General features: G+C 45.2%; 3 protein-coding genes across 12 annotated transcripts in view; 2 read left to right on the top strand and 1 right to left on the bottom strand.

Annotated features, from left to right (window-relative positions):
* The window catches only part of rasgrf2a (Ras protein-specific guanine nucleotide-releasing factor 2a), a 53,514-nt gene extending 46,220 nt beyond the window's left edge, over positions 1 to 7,294 (top strand). For 9 of the 10 annotated variants that reach the window (XM_078956113.1, XM_023960386.2, XM_078956111.1 and 6 more), the window contains 7 exons: positions 120 to 223; positions 1,112 to 1,196; positions 3,190 to 3,387; positions 3,465 to 3,544; positions 3,617 to 3,734; positions 4,559 to 4,627; positions 4,697 to 6,131. In XM_078956113.1, the coding sequence (XP_078812239.1) occupies positions 120 to 223; positions 1,112 to 1,196; positions 3,190 to 3,387; positions 3,465 to 3,544; positions 3,617 to 3,734; positions 4,559 to 4,627; positions 4,697 to 4,792 (750 nt within the window). In that variant the 3' untranslated portion in view covers positions 4,793 to 6,131. Of the gene's footprint in view, positions 1 to 119; positions 224 to 1,111; positions 1,197 to 3,189; positions 3,388 to 3,464; positions 3,545 to 3,616; positions 3,735 to 4,558; positions 4,628 to 4,696; positions 6,132 to 7,154 lie in introns of those variants that run through there. The other variant, XM_023960385.2, reaches the window with a different exon arrangement.
* A 13-nt stretch (positions 7,295 to 7,307) lies between these two features.
* ckmt2a (creatine kinase, mitochondrial 2a (sarcomeric)) lies at positions 7,308 to 16,084 on the top strand. Its single transcript, XM_023960389.2, has 10 exons — positions 7,308 to 7,446; positions 9,802 to 9,983; positions 10,724 to 10,922; positions 12,454 to 12,549; positions 12,630 to 12,851; positions 13,346 to 13,431; positions 13,543 to 13,666; positions 15,419 to 15,553; positions 15,646 to 15,771; positions 15,853 to 16,084. The coding sequence occupies exons 2-10, from the start codon at positions 9,835 to 9,837 to the stop codon at positions 15,967 to 15,969; spliced, it is 1,254 nt and encodes a 417-aa protein (XP_023816157.1). The 5' UTR covers positions 7,308 to 7,446; positions 9,802 to 9,834; the 3' UTR covers positions 15,970 to 16,084.
* Positions 16,085 to 17,092: 1,008 nt separating this feature from the next.
* Positions 17,093 to 22,326, bottom strand: part of ube2l3a (ubiquitin-conjugating enzyme E2L 3a) — an 8,919-nt gene continuing 3,685 nt past the window's right edge. Inside the window, exons 3-5 of the mRNA XM_023960390.2 lie at positions 18,745 to 18,840; positions 17,818 to 18,004; positions 17,093 to 17,733 (exon numbers count right to left, since the gene is read on the bottom strand). Of these exons, the coding sequence (XP_023816158.1) occupies positions 17,579 to 17,733; positions 17,818 to 18,004; positions 18,745 to 18,840 (438 nt within the window). The 3' untranslated portion in view covers positions 17,093 to 17,578. The remainder of the gene's footprint in view (positions 17,734 to 17,817; positions 18,005 to 18,744; positions 18,841 to 22,326) is intronic.

Here is a 22,326-nt window from a genome sequence, read left to right as displayed (position 1 = left end):
TTGAATACAATTCCCCCTGGATTAGAAGGTTTCAGCTCCTCCACCTCCTTCATTCGACCTATGAAGTGATGATTGGGTAAATCTCAGCGATGGTCACTCTGTGATGCGCTGTTTTCCAGGCGGAGAGCCCTAAAGTGGAGTGTATTGAGTCCCTGTCAGCCATGGAGCTGGCAGAGCAGATCACTCTGCTGGACCACATCGTTTTCAGAAGCATTCCTTATGAGTGAGTATCATGGCTTGAGCCCAAACTCTGTCATCCATGCAGCTGCTCCAAGCTCACCTAGAATGGTGGCATCGTTTTGGAAGAGCTGCTGATCTTTCTCTGCAAAGTTGTATTCACTTGAGGCCTCGCTGAACCAACGTAGTTCTTTCCAGTGATGCTTTTGTCTGATTATTGAGGAGATGTCACAAAGAATTCTTTCTAGCCGTGGTCCTCCAGAAACAATGGGAGTAATGTGTGCAGCATTTTTGCGAAGTATGACAGCATCACCCGTACGTCATCTGTGCGTTTAACTTCCTTTAGTTTTAAGAATACTTCACGGTACACTTGCCACATTCACCCCAATGGTACGTTCCATTTTCCAGGAAAACTTCTCCTGGGGCGCCCGGCTGTTTTAGTCTCACCTTTTGCTCCGTTCCTGATGAACAGACTTTGTTCTGTTATCTGTATGAGGAAAAATAAACCTGTCCAGCTTCATCAGCACAGCGACGTCCTATTGTGACCCGGAGTTTGGTCCGACCAGCGGCTTCCAACTCCTCCTCCTACCCTTTTGTCTACCTGAAACTTTACCTGAGCTTTCTAGTGTTGAAGCGAATCCCTTTTTTGATTGGTTTGATCAATGTAATTGGGAAAAAATCCAGTTAGAGCTGATCTTTTGTTTAACGGTTCTTCAGAGAGGTGCCTTCATGTAGCAAACTCAGAGGGCTCCAGCAGAGGGCCCTGGGGTACTCCTCTACACAGATAAGCTAAACTGGTGGCAGATTCATGCATAAAACAGAACCGATGTTTGTGTTGAACTTGAGCTTTCGTGACAAGTTGAGTCTGTTTGATCCAAATGAAAGCATCACATGACCTAAAGCCAATGACAAAGACTTGTCCTATGTCCTGCAGGGAGTTCCTGGGTCAGGGCTGGATGAAGATCGACAAGTCTGAGAGGACTCCATTCATCATGAAGACCAGCCAGCACTTTAATGACGTGAGAACAAAGAGCTCTCTATTACTTAGAGTTATGGCGCCACCTGCTGCTCATCAAAGACTTATCAAAGTCTCTGGAGTTTGAACAAAAAGCTAACGCGATTCAAATCTGGACTCTGTTATTTTTATGTTTCACAGCAAACAAACCTTTATTTCCGTGTTTATTTCCAAATGACCCTTAAAAGCCAAAGTTCACGGCTGCCCCTCCCACGATGGTGACTTCAAACGTTGGACGTCTTAACATTAACCCTTTAGCTCCAGTGTTGACGGTCTTCAAACTACCGTAACTCTTCATCCGTTTAACATAAGTGGAGTCTTTAAGCAATTCAAGTAAAGCTTACCTGGAACAAAGCAGCTTTACACAGATATGCAACTTTTTACAGTAGTGGAGTGTTTAAGCAGCAGAATCCGTTGGCACAGTTGAAGAGTTTTTTGGTTTTTCCAAGAGTCTGTGATATTTTGTGCCACCAGCGACAATATTAAAGACTTTGGCCGAATATTTCCCTACCCCTCTGGCTTCTTCCCACCCCTACATTCATCCCTCCAAGCAGAGACGTATGGAAAAATAGTGTCTTCAAATTTGGACTATTTAAATATGTAGTTGTAGAGTTAGATAAGTTAATTATTTTCTAAGAGCTCTGGTAAATCGCCTGTCCGTCCTGGGGGAGGATCCCACAGGACACCGCTGAGGTTTCTTCTTATTTTTCCAGAATCAGTTTTTTTAATTATTTATTTTTTATTTTTTCCTTACAGAGAAGGAGGGTTTAGTTTAGTTTGTTTAGTTAGTTGAGTTTAGCATTTACCAATTGATTTCTCTGACTTCATGATCCTAATGATTTTATGTTTACTCTACAATTACGGTATGAAGCCCATTGAGACGACTTGTTGTAAAATTGGGCTATAGAAATAAAATGGAATTGAATTGACGTTACTACCGCTTGATGATGTCATCAACAGTCGCCGGTCATCTACGTCAGTGCGTAGGTGTCAGCTCTCCGACTGTACATAACATGGGTTTATGACTAGACATAACTATGTAACACAACTAGACTTGTGTGCTTGGACGTGGATCCCCCTACTGACGGAGGGACATCCAGTCAGAAGTCCCTACAGCTCCTCCTTAAAGAACGCTTTCGGACACCACTACAGCTCCAAATGACCCAATAATTGGAGCAATAGGGAGTAGCCAGAAGTAATTCAGATGCTGTTTGTCTGACCTGCGTTCTGTGTCCTTTAAGCTTCAGAACTGAAATAGTGATCAGGTCGCCATAGCAACACTAATGTTTTTAGTGACTCTCTCAGGTTTGGGTTGATTTCTCCCAAAACACATCTCTGGTGTTTACAAAGGTTCAAACATGTGTGACGTCAGCCTTAAAAAATGTTTGATGTCCACCTCCAACCAAATGAAATCAATTCAGTCGCCGCTTTTTCGTGATACAGACACCGCCACGCTGGAGCCGGACGTAGTCGGTAAGCCGTGATCGGTTTCTGTGGCATCCACTTGCTTTCCCATCAGGAGGGAGCTTGTTGGACGGCCGCACCCGTACCACTGGAAAACGGGCTACACAAAATATGTCAAACGTTTTGAATGTTGGCCTCTGATTGGTCAGTTTATAACTTGAATAACTGGAAAAAGTATCCTGAAAAAATTGAACATAATCAAGAAAATGTAACAAAGGTATCGGAGCAAGAATGGTTGTTCTGACCAATAGAACGACAGAGTAACGGCCACTCAGTCCATGTTTGTTTACTGTTGCCATGGGAACATTTTAGGGGGTTGTGGCTCCAGGTTGTGCTCCTTCCAGTGTTCCTGTCTGACCAGCGGGTGGCGGCGTTTGCTGCAGAAATCTGAAATCTGAGTGGCCTTTGGCGATTCCAGTGCAGTGGCATAAAATTAGAAAGCAGAAATGTGACTCCAAGAGGAAAACATGTGGAGTCCAGCCAGGACTTCAACTTGAACATCCGGCCCTGATCCTCCTCCTCCTCCTCCTCAGATGAGTAACCTGGTGGCGTCTCACATCATCTCTCACACGGACGTGGGCTCCCGCGCCAGCTCCATAGACAAGTGGCTGGCGGTGGCCGACATCTGCCGCTGCCTCAACAACTACAACGGCGTGCTGGAGATCACCTCAGCCCTCAACCGCAGCGCCGTCTACAGGCTGAAGAAGACCTGGGCTAAAGTCTGCAAGCAGGTTCGGATGGTGTCGGCGACGCTGCGGCCCCGACGGACCCGGGCGTGCGGGAAGACTCAGCTCTCTGTGTTTTGCAGACGAAGGCGCTGATGGACAGGCTGCAGAAGATCGTGTCGTCAGAGGGACGCTTCAAAAACCTCAGAGAGACTCTGAAGAAGTAAACCGCGGCTGCAGGCATTGAAAGCGCTCCGTCGCAGCAGGCTAATGCTAATGTCCTGTTTCTGTGCAGCTGTAACCCCCCGTGTGTCCCGTACCTGGGCATGTACCTCACCGACCTGGCCTTCATCGAGGAGGGAACGCCCAACTTCACAGAGGACGGCCTCGTCAACTTCTCCAAGATGAGAATGGTGAGGCGAGCACAGAAACGAGCGGGAACGCTGAAAGCGTGAGCAGCTGGGGCTTCTCCAGACCGGGTTTATCCTGCAGATCCGCAGTTTTCTTCACGAATCCCTCAGACTTTGTAGCTTCAGTTCCGTCTGTGACCCGATTCTAACGATAAAAACCGCGCCACGGCCCATGAAAGCTTGAGAGAAACGGGCCGTTTCAATGTAACGTCGTTTCGTATAAAGTTCTCAGAAAGAGATCAGTCATCTGCAAACATCTGAGCTCGGGGGGGTCGGGGATCCACTGATCTGAAGGACGAACACAAAATAAGCCGCCATCTCCAAGTAAGAAGAGTTGACACAACCGGGTGTCTAATGTTACGAGGATGCTGCCAATAAAGTTATTCAAACACTGAATTCACATTCACATTTTGGAAAAGTCCTAGTTTTAGTGACAGATTTGGTGTTTATTTTATTTTATTTTATTTTTTAAATCTTTTGCCCATTAACAGTCAAGACGAGGGCAGAAGTTGGCGTCTGGTTTTGTTTTTTTCTAGCTTCCACTTTTACAGTTGAGGGAAGATCTAGATCACCTTTTAATGGTCCCTACATGAAATCCAGTGTATAAATAAAGTTTAAAGCAGCTGCAGATATTTTACAGAGAATGGGGACGAGATTTACCCTCAAACGTTTAAGATCGTTCGCCCCGAAAACCGATCCATGTCCAGAAAAAAGGTTGGAGACCACCGACAGACGGGCTAAAATCCTTTTATTGAGAAAGACAGTAAAACTGAAAATGAACTCCATTTTGTTTCCTGGGAACTCCACCCCCCACCCCCACCCGCCAGATTTCCCATATCATCAGAGAGATCCGTCAGTTCCAGCAGGCGCCGTACCGGATTGAGCACCAACCCAAGGTTTGCGTGAGTCGTCGTTGATCAGACGCCTTAAGCGTGGCCGACCGCTCATGGAGGTTCTTCTCTCAGGTGACCCAGTTCCTTCTGGACAAGGCGGCGGTGATGGACGAAGACGCCCTGTACGAGGTGTCATTGAAGCTGGAGCCGCGAGTTCCACCAGGATGATCCGTCCGTCCGTTCGTTCTGTCGGCGTGGCAGGAGACGGAGCGGGAATCCCTGACGCTCCGAAAACTCAGGAGAAACGGTGCCTTGCAGACATTAGACTCGTATCTAGTCAACACTCGTAGAATGAACCCAAGTCTGCCACAAACAGAAGGTTCTGGATTGTGACTGTAGAAACGGCAGATCCTCATGAACCGCCAGCTGAAACAGAGAAGCCGCTTTGCTCCTCCGGAGGTTTGGGATGTAAAGATAGAAGATGTGATCACATCTTCTATCTTCATGTGGAAAAAAAGAGAGAAAAAGGGTCAAAAGGTTTCCCATTAAAGCCACAACAAAAACTTTATGTATGAAGTTCTCACATAATTCAGAGGATAAACTGATTAATAGACCTTTGAATTTCCACACCTGTTTGCGGCAGACAAACATGTCCGCACGTTTTAGAAGAATCATCAAAGCTCATTTGTAGGTTTCCTTTTTTGTCAACCGCGCCCACATTCCTACCATGTTCCAGCGTTATCCTGGAGGGGCTTTTGTTTTTATTTCAGTTGCAAACTTTTGCCACATGGGGGTGCTGCCGCTCTTTTTTGGCGCCCACGTTTACGTCAATTTGGCAAAATCTAAAATGTTTGCGTAGATTTGGCTTCTCATTGCTAATATTGTGCAGTTTAAGAGTCTTAGTGCTGAACACAAATGTAACATTTAAAAAAAAAACATTTCGTATAAAAACTTTTCTGCTGAGCGACGGCAGCACGAATGCTAAACTAGCTGCTAACATAACACTGATACTTTTTTCTTTTAAAGTAATATTTTCAGTGGTTTCATCAGGCTGCATGTTATTTTATTCACTTCAGACATGTTCAACTGAGTTTTTTTGTAAATACAACTTATTATTATCCCTCTTAACAACTGATCCATGTCTTTTCACTTTTTAATATTCAACACTTTGTACATAAAAACCACATTTTATAAGGGAGCAGACTGATAAATACATTTGTTCTAAGTGGGTTTTGGGTTTTATCAGTTTAGTGTTTCTGTAAGTTTATATTTTTAAGCTTTATTTAATTCAGTGGTTAAAAGAAAAGAAAGTTCTGTCACTGTAATTTCTGGAAAATGTCAATAGATTTTACAGTTTATAGCAAGACTAAGTTGTTTGGGTCAATTTAGGGTCCCTTGTACAGAATAATTTGGTTTTTTTTCCATTCCTGATGTCGGGAATCTTTTCTTTCTTGCTAGGATTTGTTATCAAAACTTTTGCTTATTTTTAGATTAACATTTTTCCTGAGCATTTCTGTGTATTGTACAGGTACTCACAATCCTGGAGGAAATAAAACTTTGAAAACACTCTTGTTTTCACTGCACTTTTTATTTGAAATGTTTAAATGTGATGTTAGCTTAGCCTAGCTTAGCCTCCCAGGAGCTGGTTTTAGTGCTGTTGTTTTACAGTGATAAATCTACGGGAAGCCTTTTAGCTCAAAATTCAGCTTTGCTTTTAATCTGCAATCATTAAATCTCACATCTTCACTGTAAGATAATTCTGTTTTAAACAAGTTATTAGAAACTAGCAAAAATAAGTCATCAAAAATTAGAAAACTGCTTTAGGCTCAGAATTTTAAAAATTTGGGGGTAAAATTTGTAGAAAAAAATCTTTTAGAAATACTGAAAAGTTGAATAAAAAAACTATAGACCTGTTATCAGATTTTAAAAAGTAACAGTTGCTACTACAGTTTAAAATCAGAGTTTTCGTTGTTCAGAGTTTATCCTAACTTAATTTGGAGGCGGAGCTTGCCCATACTGGGATATGACAGGCATCGGGTGACAGAGGTGATGACGTCATCAAGGGGGAGAAATGTAGAAACTTGCCAAAAACAAAAATGGGAAATTAGAAACAGCAGCTGTTACAGACTAATACACTGTTTTAGTCTGTAACAGCTGTAGGTTTAAAGGTTTTTTTTCTCCTTATTTTTTAATGTTCAATGTTTCCATTGAACATTAGAGAACTTAAGAGTTCAAAACCATTTAAACTTTTTTTTTTAACCTGTAGATTTGGTTTAACCCTCATATTGTGTCCGGGTCAAATTGACCCATTTTCGCCGTTAAAAACCAGTCCGTTTTGACCCAAACACAATATAAGGTTAATTTGATTCTCAGTGGATGTCATTATTTTGACCATGAATTTAGTTTAAATATTTTTTGAACTTTTCAATGGAGATGAATAATTGGCACCTTTGGCTTTCCGTACATAAAATTCCTGCTGAGGTTCTTGAGGGCTTGGTTCATCGTTTCCTGCAGTTCTTCGCCTGCGTCGGTGAAAATGTCCCCCCCTGCTTCTCTGAAGCATCTCTTCTGTTTCTCTGTTCCTGTTTAGGCAGAAATAAAGCTTGATGGATGTTTGGCTTCATGTTTTTCTTCAATCTTCAGGACATTTTTGGTTTGAGAGAACTCTGGAAAAGATCAAGGTCAAAGCCGTCAGTGATATCCGGGTCAATCATGGCCCTGCATTTGTGATCTGAGCTCTGATTGGTTTAGACCTGCTCCTGTCCTAACTGATGACTGGCCTCTGTTTTTTTGGGGGGGGGCGGGGGTGGAGCCACTATGCGAGGAGACTGAAAAGCTCTGGAGGAGCAGACTTTGATCAGAAGGCAGCAGCTTTCAAACAGGTAACCTTTCCCTTTTTTCTCCCATCATGCATCCTGTCCTTCCCTTTGGCTTTGAGCATGTTTGTGACTAACACCCTCTTTCAAAAGCAGGATGCTCTCAGAGGGCATTTTGGGTCGACTCCTGGGAGTCTGGCCCCTTTGAGGGGCGTGAATGTGCTGATGCCCTGTGGGGTCAGAAGGTCATGAGGTGGTTCGACCCACATGAGGAACACAGGCTGCCCGGTCCGCTCACATTCTGAATGTCATTGTGTGAGCGAACCAGACGGAGTTCTGGTTTGGCACCGGGTCCTGGAACCTGGTCTATAAATAAGACGGTCTTCCCGGTCCAACCTGCACAGGAGCGGGGGACTCATGTGACTGCAGGACGTCAGAGCATTGGTCACCTTTGGTCTGGATTAGCACTGATGGCTTCTATTTTAAGGCGCGTGTGAACGTTGCTGTGGCTCCGATGAAAGCGTGGAACAGTTCTCGGTATAAAAACCTGGACTTAGATCCATCTGCTGCTCTGAACTTCCAGAGTTCCGCTCTGACTTTATTTAACTTAAAGCAAAAAACAACTTTCAGAATGACCTTCATGTCCCGCTCCGCTCATCTTCTGATCTGTTCTCAGAGGGTCGTCTTCACTCTGATGATGCCGTTTTTGGCAAAATCTAAAAACCTGTGTCATGTTCTGGGACATAGTTTCTGCAGAGCAGCAGGAGCTCATTAGAAATTCATATCTGAGTTGTGGGCTGGATTGTTGGCACGGAGCAACCCCGCCCCCCTTCCACTCCCCATTGCTGGGAGCTTGAGGCCCCGCCCTCCGCATTTTCTAGTCACAAATGCGATCTTCTTCCAACAGCATTTTTTCGTCTGCACCTGATTCACAGCGATTTCAATAAAGAAATTCTCAGAAATGTAGTTTTAATCTCCATTTTCCGTGTAAATGTCCTCCATTGTCGGAAAAATGCCACAAGAACATGTTAAAAACACGGTTTTCAGCGATTCTGAGCAGAGTTGAGAAACAAACAGCAGAACTGAGGATTCTTTCTTTAAACTAAAACTCCTGGATCTAAAAGTTTAGTGAGAATTACGTTTACATGTATCCAAAATTCTGCATCCACTTGATGTCTCTTTTTCTTTGCTTATAGGCTTCCACACACATGCCTGTAGACAATTTTTGATGTGAAACTTCATCCAAGCATGAAAAGAAATCAACCTGCGTTAGCATGCTAATGTTAGCATCACTTTGAACAGTTTCGGCATGTAAAACTCAGATGAATAAATTCATTAACTCATTTAATAACGATCTCACTAATGTCAACTTTTATGCTCACAGTTAATTCAATTTTTGTGACTTTCCAGTTTCAGAAACACAGATTTTTAAACAATTAAAAAAAAAACAATTCGCATAAAAACCACGGAACCGCCGGAGCGCTAATGAAACCTGACGCACACGTTAATAGTTTTACACTAAACTGATGGACTTAACTGTAAAAGTTTTGTTCGTACAATGTTCAATAGTAATCTGAAAATGGCCGATTGATGAAAACAAAAAAACGTTTTTTCTGGCCCCGCCCACCTGGTAACCAGAGTACAACGCAACCGGGTTATGCACGAACTAAGCCACAATGAATCAATTAGTTCAAAGAACATTAATATATTTTTTTTAAATTTCAATAAATGTGGATTTTTAACAAATTACTCAATGTAAAATTGCTCCCTCTAAAACCAGCCTCTAGTGGTCATTTAATGAACTGCATTTTTAATTTTTTTACTTTGATGAAAACATATTCATGAGACGATAGTCAGACCATTAACAGTTCGGGGTCTTCTGAAACCTCTGAAGGTTTTCATTTACGCTGTCGTTGAACAGTGAGCTTAGATAAATGAAACCCGTTTGGGACGCCTTTATTCTAGATCCTCTGATGTCAGAGACGTTGGTTCTAGTTTAAACATGTCTGTGATTTCAAGAGGTTGTTTCAGAAATAGTTGTTGGTTTACGTTTATGCTTCAACGTCTGATAAAACTTTATTACCAAAGAAGCTTTTATGCAAATATTTTGGAAGAAAAACTACATGAAAATAAAGTGGAGATAAAAACATTAATGCTGAGTTTAGCTTAAAAAAGCTTTTAGCTGGTTCTGTGAATGAAAGTAAATTTATAAAAATGTATTTTTAGAAAACATAAAAAAATTCAGCTTCATAAAATATGAATTTAAAACAGTTCCTACTTTAATCTTTTCATTTTTTAATAATTCTGAAAAGAGGCAGAAATTGACATTTTTTATGAAATAAAACCTTTTTTCTTTTGTTTCTTTGATGTTAAATGCTTTCAGTTTTCTGAATCTTTTTTTTCTTATCGGTTTTGTTTTAGTAACTTTTGGACTGAGAATCGAGTCGACCATCAATGGCGAGCTCCTTCAGCCGTCTGATGTCCCGTCGCAACGCGGCCGTCCTATTGGCCGGCCTCGGCGCAGGAACCATCGCCACGGGCTTCTTGGGGAGCGAGAACGGCGCTCTGGCAGCCGAGGCCAAGAAGAAGCTGTACCCCCCCAGGTGAGCAGGGAGGATCCTGAGGACAGTCTGCCAGCCGCGAGCTGAAGGGGCTGCTGGGTAGGTCATGGAGTCCTTCATGAGGGTCACCGCGGGGACGGCGAAGGATTCTGGCCGAGCGTCACGGCAGACGCGCTGCAGGATCAGTGACGCTCTCGAGTTTCAGCTCTGTTACACACCGTCTCCTTTTCATTCTGGATCTTTTGACGCCGATCTGCGTCCAGGATCCACATTTGATGTTCGTCAGATCAAAAAAGATTCCAAGTTCCAGCTGGAACATTTGAGCAGAGCAGCTGCTGCTCTCCCTCAGCGTCAGCATTTCACTCGGCGTGACCTCAGCCATCAGGCTTCATGTTTTTATTCCAGGCCAACTTCTTAACCCTTGTGCTATCCTATGACCCCCCCTTCCATTGACGTGTTCTCCCTACCATGACAAAGGTGGATAAAGGTGGAAAGATTTCATGTAATCCATGGACACCAGTGAAGATCACAAATCATTGAAGAAAAAAGGTTCAGAGCTCTGTCTAGTGGGTCTAAATGACCCAACTCCCAACGTTAAAGTCCCTAGGATAGCACAAGGTTTACACGAGCATCAAATTTGAGACGACTTCTTGTCTTGGAGCTTTCTGACCGCAGGAGGGCAAATAAAAGCAGACATAGGATGAAATCATGAGTTAAATGGTACTTTACTGACATAAAACAGCTGAATTTAGAGATTTTCTGTGAATCTCCATCTCCTGAAGCTCCGATTACCCCGACCTGAGGAAACACAACAACTGCATGGCCTCTGCTCTGTCTCCGGCCATTTATGCCAAACTGAGGGACAAGGTCACGCCGAGCAACTGGACCCTGGATCAGTGCATCCAAACCGGGGTCGACAATCCGGGCCATCCCTTCATCAAGACTGTTGGCTGTGTGGCCGGTGATGAGGAGAGTTATGAGGTGAGAAGAAACGACGACAAACCACATCTTCACCAATCTCATGGTCAAAAAAACGATCTGTGTTCTGTTCAGTGTTTCACACAGAAAACTAAAGAATCATATATGATATTATGGGCTTTGTTGTTCTCAGAAGTCAGGTATTCTACACTTTCCTTGGTTTCAAAAGAAGATCCCTCCGGTATCTTCCTCATCTCAACACAAACCAAAAGGCTTTTCCACACCCATCATCAGTTCCACGGATCAAACTCAGTCCAAAAGACGGTAGATGTTGCAGAACCGGTCTTTGGGCTGGATCCTGAGAGCAGAACAGCTGCTTCTGTGGTCAGACATCAACAGTCTGACCACAGTCCTGCTTTTGTAAGCACATGATGGTCAAGATGGAAAGTTTACAGATTATGATTATTTCTACAGGATGTAGTACAGCGACTGTGAACACCACCTGGCGTTCCAAACAGGAAGTGGCTCCAAGAAGCCAAAATCCCTTGGACTGCTGTAGAGACATAAACAGCTGTTAGTCCATCGTTCTATTGGTCAGAAGAACCGTTCTGGATCCGATAGTGACACATCTTCCTGATAACACTGTTCTTTTTTTTGCAGTTCAAGTTATAAACTGAGCACTCAGGTCACTCAATAAAAGTAGGTGGAGCCTGCTGGCCCCAAATGATAGGGGTGTGGCTTTTCCAACAACCTCACTCCTGAATGACAAGAATGGTTACCATAGAAACAAAGACTTGGACTGACTCGAGCCAATCACTGCTGACTGTCTCGTTCCGCCACGACGACGGAATCGACTTCCTTTGGGTGGAGCTGGGTATTGACTGTTTTCCATCGATGACATCACAATCGCTCGCTCCACTCCTCGGTCTGCAACAAACTCCCAAAAGCGACAGATCCTTAAGATTTTCCTTTTTAGACGTATCCCAACATACTTGAATACGGTGTTCCTCAGGGTGGGATATCAAGAGCACTTTTGTTTGTTCACTTTTGTGCTTCTTATTTCTTCTGGGAGACGAATGAATGATGCTCTGACCAGAGAGCTTTTAAAATGTTGTACAGTAAGAAACCTAATCTAAAACATCCTTTCTATAATTCACCCACCAGCTTTACCTCAGATTATTATGATGTTATAATGTGCTTTAAAAGTGTTTAGACCAACAGAAGAGACAAAAGTGTAACATTTTGATCATAAAGCTCCAACCTTTTCATGTGGAATTGCATCTTGTGGCGACATCAGCTTGTTAGAAACTGTTTTAATGCCAACAAAACCACAACTTGAAGGTTTTTTCTTCTGTGAAATCAAAATTTTTAAAGACTATTTTAAAGTAACTATGATAACAGCCACCTTGTGTAGATGTACTGAACTTCTCCACAGCAGGAGGGTCACAGAGAGGAGCGGCTGCACCTTAAGGGGGGGAGCACAGGTGTATCTACCTGTGAGAACAGCTGGGACTAAAACTTTAGTATTGGCCTGTTTCTTTGCATCGTTCATCCACTCGCCCCCCCTCAGTCGTGACTCTGCTGATGCCTCCAGGTGTTTGCCGAACTCTTTGACCCCGTCATCAAAGACAGACACAACGGCTACGATCCCAGAACCATGAAACACCCCACCGACCTGGACGCCTCTAAGGTTCGACCCCGATCACCTCCTCTGTCGTCTGCCACAGCAAACCGGCATTTAAACTGATGTTTCCTCCCCCCCACGCTCAGATAACCAACGGCATGTTCGATGAGAAGTACGTACTGTCCTCCCGCGTCCGGACCGGTCGCAGCATCCGCGGGCTCAGCCTTCCGCCGGCCTGCTCCAGGGCCGAGCGCCGGGAGGTGGAGCGGGTGGTGGTCACGGCCCTGGCCGGCCTGAAGGGAGACCTGGCTGGACGCTACTACAGCTTGGGGGACATGACCGAGAAAGAGCAGCAGCAGCTCATTGATGTGAGAAGCCGAGACGCGCCAACAACCACAAGTGATCGATTCCTGGAACTAATCAAAAATGCTGTGATGAGGAAATAGACTAAACTTTTGTTTTCCTTAAAGGTTTGTCAGTTTGTACCAACAGCTAACTCCATGATGGCCCAACACTGCAGCAGGTTCATAGTAAACACAACTACAAAGTAAAAAGGACGGTCGGATAGGTGGACAGATGGACGGACGGCATTTTCCTGGCTGTAATCAAAGTCAATGTTTCGACGTCAGAAACGTTAAATGTCTTTAAAGCAGAAGTTTCTCTATGACTTTAGTTATTTGGTTATTTGGTGAACTGACCGTCATTTAGGACCGAAAAGTCTTTGTAGTTTTTACAGAACAGCGGGTTCAGTCTGACCGCTGAGGTTCTGATAAACTCGGGATCACGGTCTCTACGGCGACCTTCTCACTGTCTGTCCTCCGTGTTCTCTTTGGTTTTCTCCATTCGTCTTCTTCGCCTGCAGGATCACTTCCTCTTCGACAAGCCGGTGTCTCCGCTGTTGACGTGTGCTTTCATGGCCAGAGACTGGCCGGACGCCAGAGGCATCTGGTACGCTCCCGTCAGCATGCTCCAGGATCTGTGTTCTCTGTGAAACGCCAACGTTTGGTGGTAGTGAGGAAAACGGCGAGTAATTGAGATTTTCCTGCTGATTCTTCTGAGGCACAACAACGAGAAGACGTTCTTGATCTGGGTGAACGAGGAAGACCACACCAGGGTCATCTCCATGGAGAAGGGGGGCAACATGAAGAGGGTCTTTGAGAGGTTCTGCAGTGGACTCAAGCAGGTGGGTTTGACCCGAACGGGTGGGTTTGACCCGAGGGGGTGGGTTTGACTCGAGGGGGTGGGTTTGACTCGAGGGGGTGGAGTTTGACCCGAACGGGTGGGTTTGACCCGAGGGGGTGGAGTTTGACCCGAGCGGGTGAGGTTTGACCTGAGCGGGTGAGGTTTGACCTGAGCGGGTGAGGTTTGACCTGAGCGGGTGAGGTTTGACCCGAGCGGGTGAGGTTTGACTCGAGGGGGTGGAGTTTGACTCCAGGGGGTGGAGTTTGACCCGAACGGGTGGGTTTGACCCGAGGGGGTGGAGTTTGACCCGAGCGGGTGAGGTTTGACTCGAGGGGGTGGAGTTTGACCCGAGCGGGTGGAGTTTGACCCGAACGGGTGGAGTTTGACTCCAGGGGGTGGGGTTTGACCCGAGCGGGTGAGGTTTGACTCGAGGGGGTGGAGTTTGACTCCAGGGGATGGAGTTTGACCGGAACGGGTGGGTTTGACCCGAAGGGGTGGAGTTTGACCCGAGCGGGTGAGGTTTGACCCGAGCGGGTGGAGTTTGACTCCAGGGGGTGGGGTTTGACCCGAGCAGGTGAGGTTTGACTCCAGTGGGTGGGTTTGACTCCAGGGGGTGGGGTTTGACCCGAGCGGGTGAGGTTTGACTCGAGGGGGTGGAGTTTGACCCTAGCGGGTGAGGTTTGACTCCAGGGGGTGGGGTATGACCCGAGCGGGTGAGGTTTGACTCCAGGGGGTGGGGTTTGACCCGAGCGGGTGAGGTTTGACTCCAGGGGGTGGAGTTTGACTCCAGGGGGTGGAGTTTGACCCGAACGGGTGGGTTTGACCCGAGGGGGTGGAGTTTGACCCGAGCGGGTGAGGTTTGACCCGAGCGGGTGGAGTTTGACTCCAGGGGGTGGGGTTTGACCCGAGCGGGTGAGGTTTGACTCCAGGGGGTGGAGTTTGACCTGAGCAGAGAGGATTATGTTGAGTTTAAAAAAAATCCCTTTACTAAACAGGAAAATGCATCGGATGTTTCAGCATAGAGTTCATCTTATTTGTTAGCTTACAGAAAATGTACTATTCATACCTTTTGCTGAATTTTGTCCAAAAAGGTGATTCAAATCGTTTATTTTAGCTGCTTAATAAAGAAAAAAAAACTGAAAATACTTAAATGTTTTTTGGGCTACATAACAAATACAAGTATCCCAACATGTCATTTGTGTCACAACAGGAAACAGAAACAAAACTTCTGCGTTTGGGGTTCATTTTTTTCCCACCAGTCTCCGTTTTCATTATTTTTTTTCTTCACTATGTCGCCCTCTGCTGGCAGAGTTCTGTAAAAACACTAAAACAGTCAATTTATTTGTTTTTACTGGGAAAGAAATGAAAATATTCCCGTTTCTATTTGTAATGGTTACATTAAAGGGAGTGAGTGGAATTCTGAGGAATATTTTTAATTGTTTTTATGTCTATTTGCTTTTGTTTTAAAAGGAACTACTTAGTTTTTGGAATCAGTCAGTAAATATGTACAGAGTGCTTAAAGATTATTTATTAGATTATTTATTACCCATTTGCCGCTTTAAAATGGACAATGAGAACAAAGTAATGTTCTCTTAGTGGAATCAACAGTTTTATTCCATTTTCAAGCAGAAGTTTGAATTAACCCAACATTAGCAAAGATTTTAGTAAATTGTTGTGAACTTTTAAAGCCACCAGTGGTTTATTGTTTGGAGCGGACAGGTGGGAAAAGGTGGATGAAGTTTGTGTCTCACAGGTGGAGCAGCTGATCCAGGAAAGAGGCTGGGAGTTCATGTGGAACGAGCGTCTGGGGTACATCCTCACCTGCCCCTCCAACCTGGGCACGGGCCTCAGGGCGGGCGTGCACGTGCGCCTGCCCCACCTCAGCCAGGTGAGTCCGGCTCCTCGGTGCTGTGACACATCGTGCTAATCTGCCGTTCCAAATAGTTCCCTGAAGTGTGACTGAGTCCAACTGCTCTGCAGGATCCTCGCTTCTCCAAAATCCTGGACAACCTGCGGCTGCAGAAACGAGGCACGGGCGGCGTGGACACCGCCGCCGTCGGAGACACCTTTGACATCTCCAACAACGACCGCCTGGGCAAATCTGAGGTGAGGACCCGCCCGCCCGCCCTTTTCCTGAGGGGCGCTCCCCTCCCGCTGGCTGCCGCACAGGTGACGTGTCGTCCTCAGGTGGAGCTGGTCCAGCTGCTGATCGACGGAGTCAACTTCCTGATCGAGAGCGAGAAGAAGCTGGAGAAGGGCCAAGACATCACCGTTCCAGATCCCATTTCTCAGTTCAAGAAGTGAGGTCAGAGGTCACGCTTCAGGGTTAACCGCTCCGTGGGGCCCGTCTGTGGGCGGAGTTTAGCTCCACCTGCAGGTGCAGGTAACCCTGTCCTTCATGAATAAACATTTACAAACATTTGGACTCATTTTTTCTGCTTTTGTGTCCAGATGGAAACGGCTTTAGTCCGGCTCGCTCCGGATCTGTTTTAGCAGAACGTTCATTCGTCTTCAGCCCAACGGTGACATTTATTGAAATTTAAAAACAGTCACTATTTTTTTTATTCAATTAAAGACTCGATATTCCACATGTTTTAAAACTTACCCCTTTTTTCTGCGTGTTCAAACTTTCGGATTAAAACATCTGGTGTAAATTTCCCATAAGCCTCTGCAAGAAAGTTGTTTATTGATGCTCACTAGGTTGGTGAATATGGACCACACTGCATTGTAGTTTAAATGAAATCAGGAGTTTGGAATCTTCCTGATTTCTAAATGATTGACTGGATCTTAGAAGTGGACTAAGTGACTCCTCCCCCCTGGCGTTCCAAACAGGAAATGGCTCCAAGAAACCAAACCTCTAGAGAAATAACCAGCTGTTCCTCCGTCATTCTATTGGTCAGAAGATCAATCCTGGATCTGATACCTTTAACATCTCGATAACCCTAATGTTTCCAATTATTTTAGTCAAACTGACCAGACGCCTTTATTAAAGTAGGCGGAGCCTGCTGCCCCAGCGCCCAAAACAGACCGACAGATTTTGTGGGACCCGCTTTCAAGTAGTAGGTGTGGCCTTTCAACAAGCTCACCCCTGATTGGAGAGAGTGGTTGCCATAGAAACGGATACAGCCCGCAGGACATCAGAGCCCTGAAATGTTTAGCTTCTGTATTCGTTAGCTAAAATGCTACACGCTTCGAGCGTTTCCATGGTTTCCTGCTGACGAGTCGCGGCGGTCCATTAGCTCAGGTTCTTGGGGTTCCGTGTCTGAAACGCCGTTTGCTTTGACCAGCTGCTTCCTGTTGTCGTGTGAACAGCGATGCTCATCGCAGCTCCTGGTTCCTTCATTGTTGGTTGGCTGAACGACAGAACCGGACCCGTTGGTTCCGACAAAAGCGGCGCCGGAGCCCAAACACGCAGTTTGAAGCCAACGGAGGTGGAAGAATTTTAATTAGAGGAATATTTTCTTTAAAATACAAAAAAAGAAAAAAAACTCTGAGCGTAACATTTGGATATGTTTGCATGTCGTTTCTCTGTTGACGGAAACCAGCTGGAACCGAACAGAACCAAGGCGCCGCGCGGCGTTCACGGCTCCACAGGAACCGGCCGGTTCCTCCCAGAAGAGATTCAACATTTACAGAAGCAGAACAAGGTTTTTTCTTTTAATGGACTTTCTATGATGCCACCTCGGACTGTTTTCTGGGGTTTTTTCTAAAAACAAATCAGTAGAAAGAAGTCAAAAACCACTAAGGGTGACACCTAGAGGCCAGAGCCGGCTACTCACCAAAAAGTCCTGCTTTTTTTTTGTGGCAAACAGAAACAAAAGCCTCTATTATCGACGCGAGTGCTAAACGATGCAGGAACACCAGAACGGGGCATCTCTGTGGGACGCGGGGGGAGAACAGAGACGGGGGCGTGTCAGTCCACGGGTCGCTTCTCGCTGTGTTTCTTTGTGAATTCCTCGGCGTTCTTCATGAACTTGGCGCGGTCTTTGGTGTACTCCTCTGCCAGGTCGGTCCGGAGCGGGTGCTCGGGCTGGGGGGTGTTCACCAGGGCGATGAGACACTGGATCACTGCAACACAAGAGGCAGGCGCGCGTCACCCACACGCACGCCACGCAACGCCGGCCCTCCTCCCTCCGACGCCCAAACGCTCACCTTGGAGGGTCCTGGTGGCGGGCTTCCAGTTCTCCACGCTGATGATGGGCAGGCACACCTGGCCCTTCTCGTCGATGTTGGGGTGGTAGATCTTGGTCTTGAAGGAGATCTTTGGGGGCTTGAAGGGGTACTCTGCGGGGAAGATGATCTCGATCCGGAACGCTCCTTTGTCGTAAGGAGGACAGTCCTGAAAGGCAAGCGTGAGGAGAGCGTCGGTTTGGGCGGGAAATCACCTGCACGACGGTGGAAGTCCATCATAACCCGGCAGTCTGTCGCGTTTCTACCCGACAGACTTTTCCCCCTGGTTTCCATAGCAACCAGCAGCTCTGCTAGCATGACGAAAACATGTCGGAGGACGTTTGCTGTTGGAAACCGCGAGGTCACCACAGGAAGTGACCAGAGAAACGGTTTGACCTCCACGTGACGCTGTGTTCAGGGTCAATCTGCAAGAACGCCGCGAGCTTCAGGCGTTTCACTTCACAGCTGAAGCCGCAGATTCATGGCGGTAACAGTCAAAGAGTTACAGTTTGCTTTTTAGGTGTCGCCGGTGACGTCTCTGGGGTTAAAGGGTTAAATGGGCGCTGCTACTGTAGCGTCCCGCTCCGCCTCAAAGCGGCGCCCTGCACACTGGCGGGGTTTTTACAAAACCTTTTTCAGGATTGGACATAAAATGTATCATTGGCTTGTTCGGTTGGGCTGAACTCTGCTTGGTTGTCATGGCAACACAGAGTCCACTTCACCCGAAGTGAAGTGATAACAGTCTTCTTAGCGGTTCGGGACCAAATGTTGGAGGGTTACGGGATAAATGAGCGTTAGCTGACACGAAACGGGGAGAGGAAAGAGTCCGTTTGGCTTCGGAGGAAGCAGGAGTCGGTGGGGAACTTTCAGAATAAAAGCTGAAGGTCGACCTCCAATCTCAGAACTTACGGGAACGATGAGTCCTTGCCAGGTCAAGATGTTTGCTTCGTCCGCCTGGATGTTGCGGAAATGCTTCATTCCAGACTTCCGGATGTCTTCAAGTTCCTGCATGAAAGGCAGAGAGGAGAGAACGTTGACCACAGGAGAACGTTGGCTTCTCCTACAGACGGTTCCACCCGACGTGGAGCCGACCAGAAGCTGAGAAAAACACTTCAAAGTCTGGAAGTAACCACTAAACTTCTGACAGAATCAAACATGGATCTTCAGGGACTCTCTGGCACCGATAAGTTCACGACTTCCTGTAGAGGCGGTGGCTCCTCCCACCACTAAATGACTTTGAATATTCTCAGCCTGCCAGTCTTCTTTGTTAAACTTCTGGACATGAATAAATGTAAAAATAATCACAATTTAAGGAAATTACAATTCAGAAGCCACATTTCAGTCTAGACAAACTGATGACGTCACTCCTGGTCAAATAAGGAAAGCATGAGGCGGAAAAAAACAAATTCATCATTTAGTTTAGAAATGAGAGAAACAGATGAAACGTTGAAAATATTCAGACTCCTAAAAGTCATACTTTACTTTAAACCGTTTTGGATTTTTCCTAAAGTTCTGAAAAGTTTTGGAAAACCTGATCCCTGTCAGACAGGAAGCTGCGAGGAGCGTCGGGGGAATCCTGACTCAAAAGTGAAAGAATTTCTCTGACGTCACAGACGGTTTGAGCGGCTCTCGTCAGGGGAAGATGTGAAGCCTCCAAAGTTCCCCTGGAAGGACAGAAAAACCCCCCAACTCTCACAAACGTCCCGCCCAAACCAGTCGGCTTCTTCTGGATCCCTTCAGGAATCTGTGACGGATGAAACCCAAACTGATCCAAAAGAAGCTCTGATCCGCTTTCTGAGCGGAGAAAATCCTCAAAATGAAGAAACGAGGAGCAATGAAAGAGTAAGGAAGCCGTGATTCTCCTTTTCTCAAAGTTCTTCCTTCAGAAAGTTTCCCTCAGCCTGCAGGAATCCAGTTTTTCTGCAGCTCTAATCAGCATTTTTTACATGAAAAATGATGGTTTTTATTCATTTAGCTTTTTATGGATTTACGTTTGTGTCATCGTTTCCATTTTTCCTGCATTTGGTGTGAAAAACCAGAATGAGGCACAAAAATACCACCTTGGTTTACAGAACTGGGCGTGGAAACTTTTTGAGCAGGTTGAAGCATCCCAATCCTGAGGAAATCAGACGACACATTCTGGCAAACATGAAGGCGAAACAACAACTGATGGGTCCAAAACCCATCAGAGCAGATCTGAACACTGGGCTTTTATTCTGAAAGATTTGTAAACATTTACCTTTTTCTCACTTATTTGTTTGGGCATTTCAATTAGAAACCCCACCACAAATTAAACTTTACGACAGAGTTTTAGGGCCACAAAAAAAATAAAAAGAAAATTGCGAGATTTTACGGCGTAGATTTACGCGAACAAACTCGTTATTTTACAAAATGAAAGTGGAGGCGATCAGAGCAGCAGGAGAACGCCGCGCAGCAGCAGAGCAGACCCACTAAACTCAGTAGAACAGGTGAGCTGAATGTTTATTGATTCCAAATGTTTGGAAACTCATTAGTGTGATTTACGATTTATCAATGATTTATTTATTGATGGGTGGTTAGCAGGATCTCTGCAGCCCAATGATGAAGACGTCGGTGTCCCTGCAGATAGATGTCCACCTCAATCCTTTCTGCCTCCACCAAAGACCAGGGGCCTCATTTCTAAAACTTTGCGTAGGATTTGGTCAGAAGTGGCGTACGGATGAAACATAGGACGTGCGTACGCACAGAAATATTGGGATTTATAAAACCGTGCGCACGCACATCCTACGCATCTTTCCCTTAATAAATCACAACCAATTCTAAATGCTGCGCAGCTTTTGCGGCTTCATGACACGCCCATAGTTGTCCATAAATAGTCCGTGAAACGCCCACAAATGAATATTCATTGATTGCGGAACCATGGCGAACACAGAGAGGAAAACAAAAAACGTAACTTCACTCAATGTGAAGTAGAAGTTATCGTTGGCGAGGTGGAAAAGAGGAGAATAATGTTGTTTGGAGGGCACAGTGTGGGCATTAGTAATGCCAAAAAGGCACGTGAGTGGCAAACGGGGGCAGACGCCGTAAATGCTGTAGCCTCACAACCATTCGAGGTTGTGAGGCCAATATTGCAGAACATATTTCACTTTTCTTTTTGCAAATAAGTGTTCATTTGAATTTCTGTTGTAATTTTCGTTTGATCTTTTTTGTTTGTTTCACTGCTGATCGATCAAACGGGTGTTGGTGTAGCTGTTAATTGTCAGACTTGCTTTGTGAAGTCTTCATGTTATTTCTGAGAGGCAGTATTGTCATTTTCATTTTCACGTGTTTCTTCCATCTGCCGACGGTGTCGCCATTTCTCATTTCACCCGTTTTTGTGCGTACGCCTGGGTCAGAGCTTGAAGGACCGCACATTTTCCCGTCAAGTTTGCTTTTTATAAATCTCAACTATTGCGTAGAGAGTGGCGTACGCCTTCTTTTGTGCGTACGCAACCTATAGAAATGAGGCCCCTGGTCTCTATGTCTGTGTGAGGCTTCCGTCTGAGGAGGAGGAGCACTTTCTGGCATTTTCAACGTTGTAATGCTAATATAACAGACTATTTTCATTCATCTCTATTGTTTTATGTTGAAACAGGACGTTTCATCTGGAGGAGGGGGCGTATGGAACACTGTTTACTTCCACATTGGTGTTGGGATGACAGGTTCATGACGTAAGGTGACAGATGAACTTCAGGTTATGTGAATGGAAAGGAGAATAAAGGCTGCAGTGGTCCTCTACACCAAAACGTGTCTCTGAGCTCCTTATTTTACAGATGACACTCCGCTTTACCGACACTGAACCCCGGAAAGACGGCTACACCGATAATAATCTGAGTTTGAGTCGTCAAAAGGTTCAGAATCTCTTTGTTTTATTAAACCTATCCGTAAATAAAGCTTCACAAAAGGCTCCACATCTTTCATCTTTAAGCTAGGCTCCAATAAACGGAAAACGTTGGTGATTTTTCCTCCTTAATCTATGACTTCTTTCTCGAAAATTTACAAGATTTTAAGTAGTAAATTTATGACTTTCTTTCTAGTAAATTTACGGCTTAAAAGTCGTAATTAAAAAGTTTATTTTTTGTAAACTGGCACTAAAACTCTGTCGTAAAACTTATACCAGTCATGTTTCTTTATCAGTGGAAAACAATCCTAATTTCTGTCTTATCCCCCAAATTCTTACGTTTTTGTTTCATCTCCTAAATTGTCTTCAGGTTCTGAAGTCTTGTTAATCCGTTGGAAAATGTGTAAACATTTGAACGTCCATGATGTTTTTCCTGCATTTGGTGTGAAAACCAGCAGAAGAGGCACAAAAACATGACTTTTCATGAACACTCGTTCAGTCGTTTGGCTGTGGAAGCTGTTTTTTTAAAAAGTTTGACACATATCAGCTAAGATAAAAAAAAAAAAAGACGAGACATTCTGAACAACATGATAAATAAATAAGGTCTGATGGTTCCAGAGGAGCAGAGCAGA

This window comes from Oryzias latipes, chromosome 12, assembly GCF_053564925.1.
Source record: "Oryzias latipes strain Hd-rR chromosome 12, Olatipes_Hd-rR_3.1".
NCBI classification, from domain to species: Eukaryota; Metazoa; Chordata; class Actinopteri; order Beloniformes; family Adrianichthyidae; genus Oryzias; species Oryzias latipes.
The sequence above is the reverse complement of the archived record's forward strand: the minus strand, read 5'-3'. Positions and strand labels throughout refer to the sequence as shown.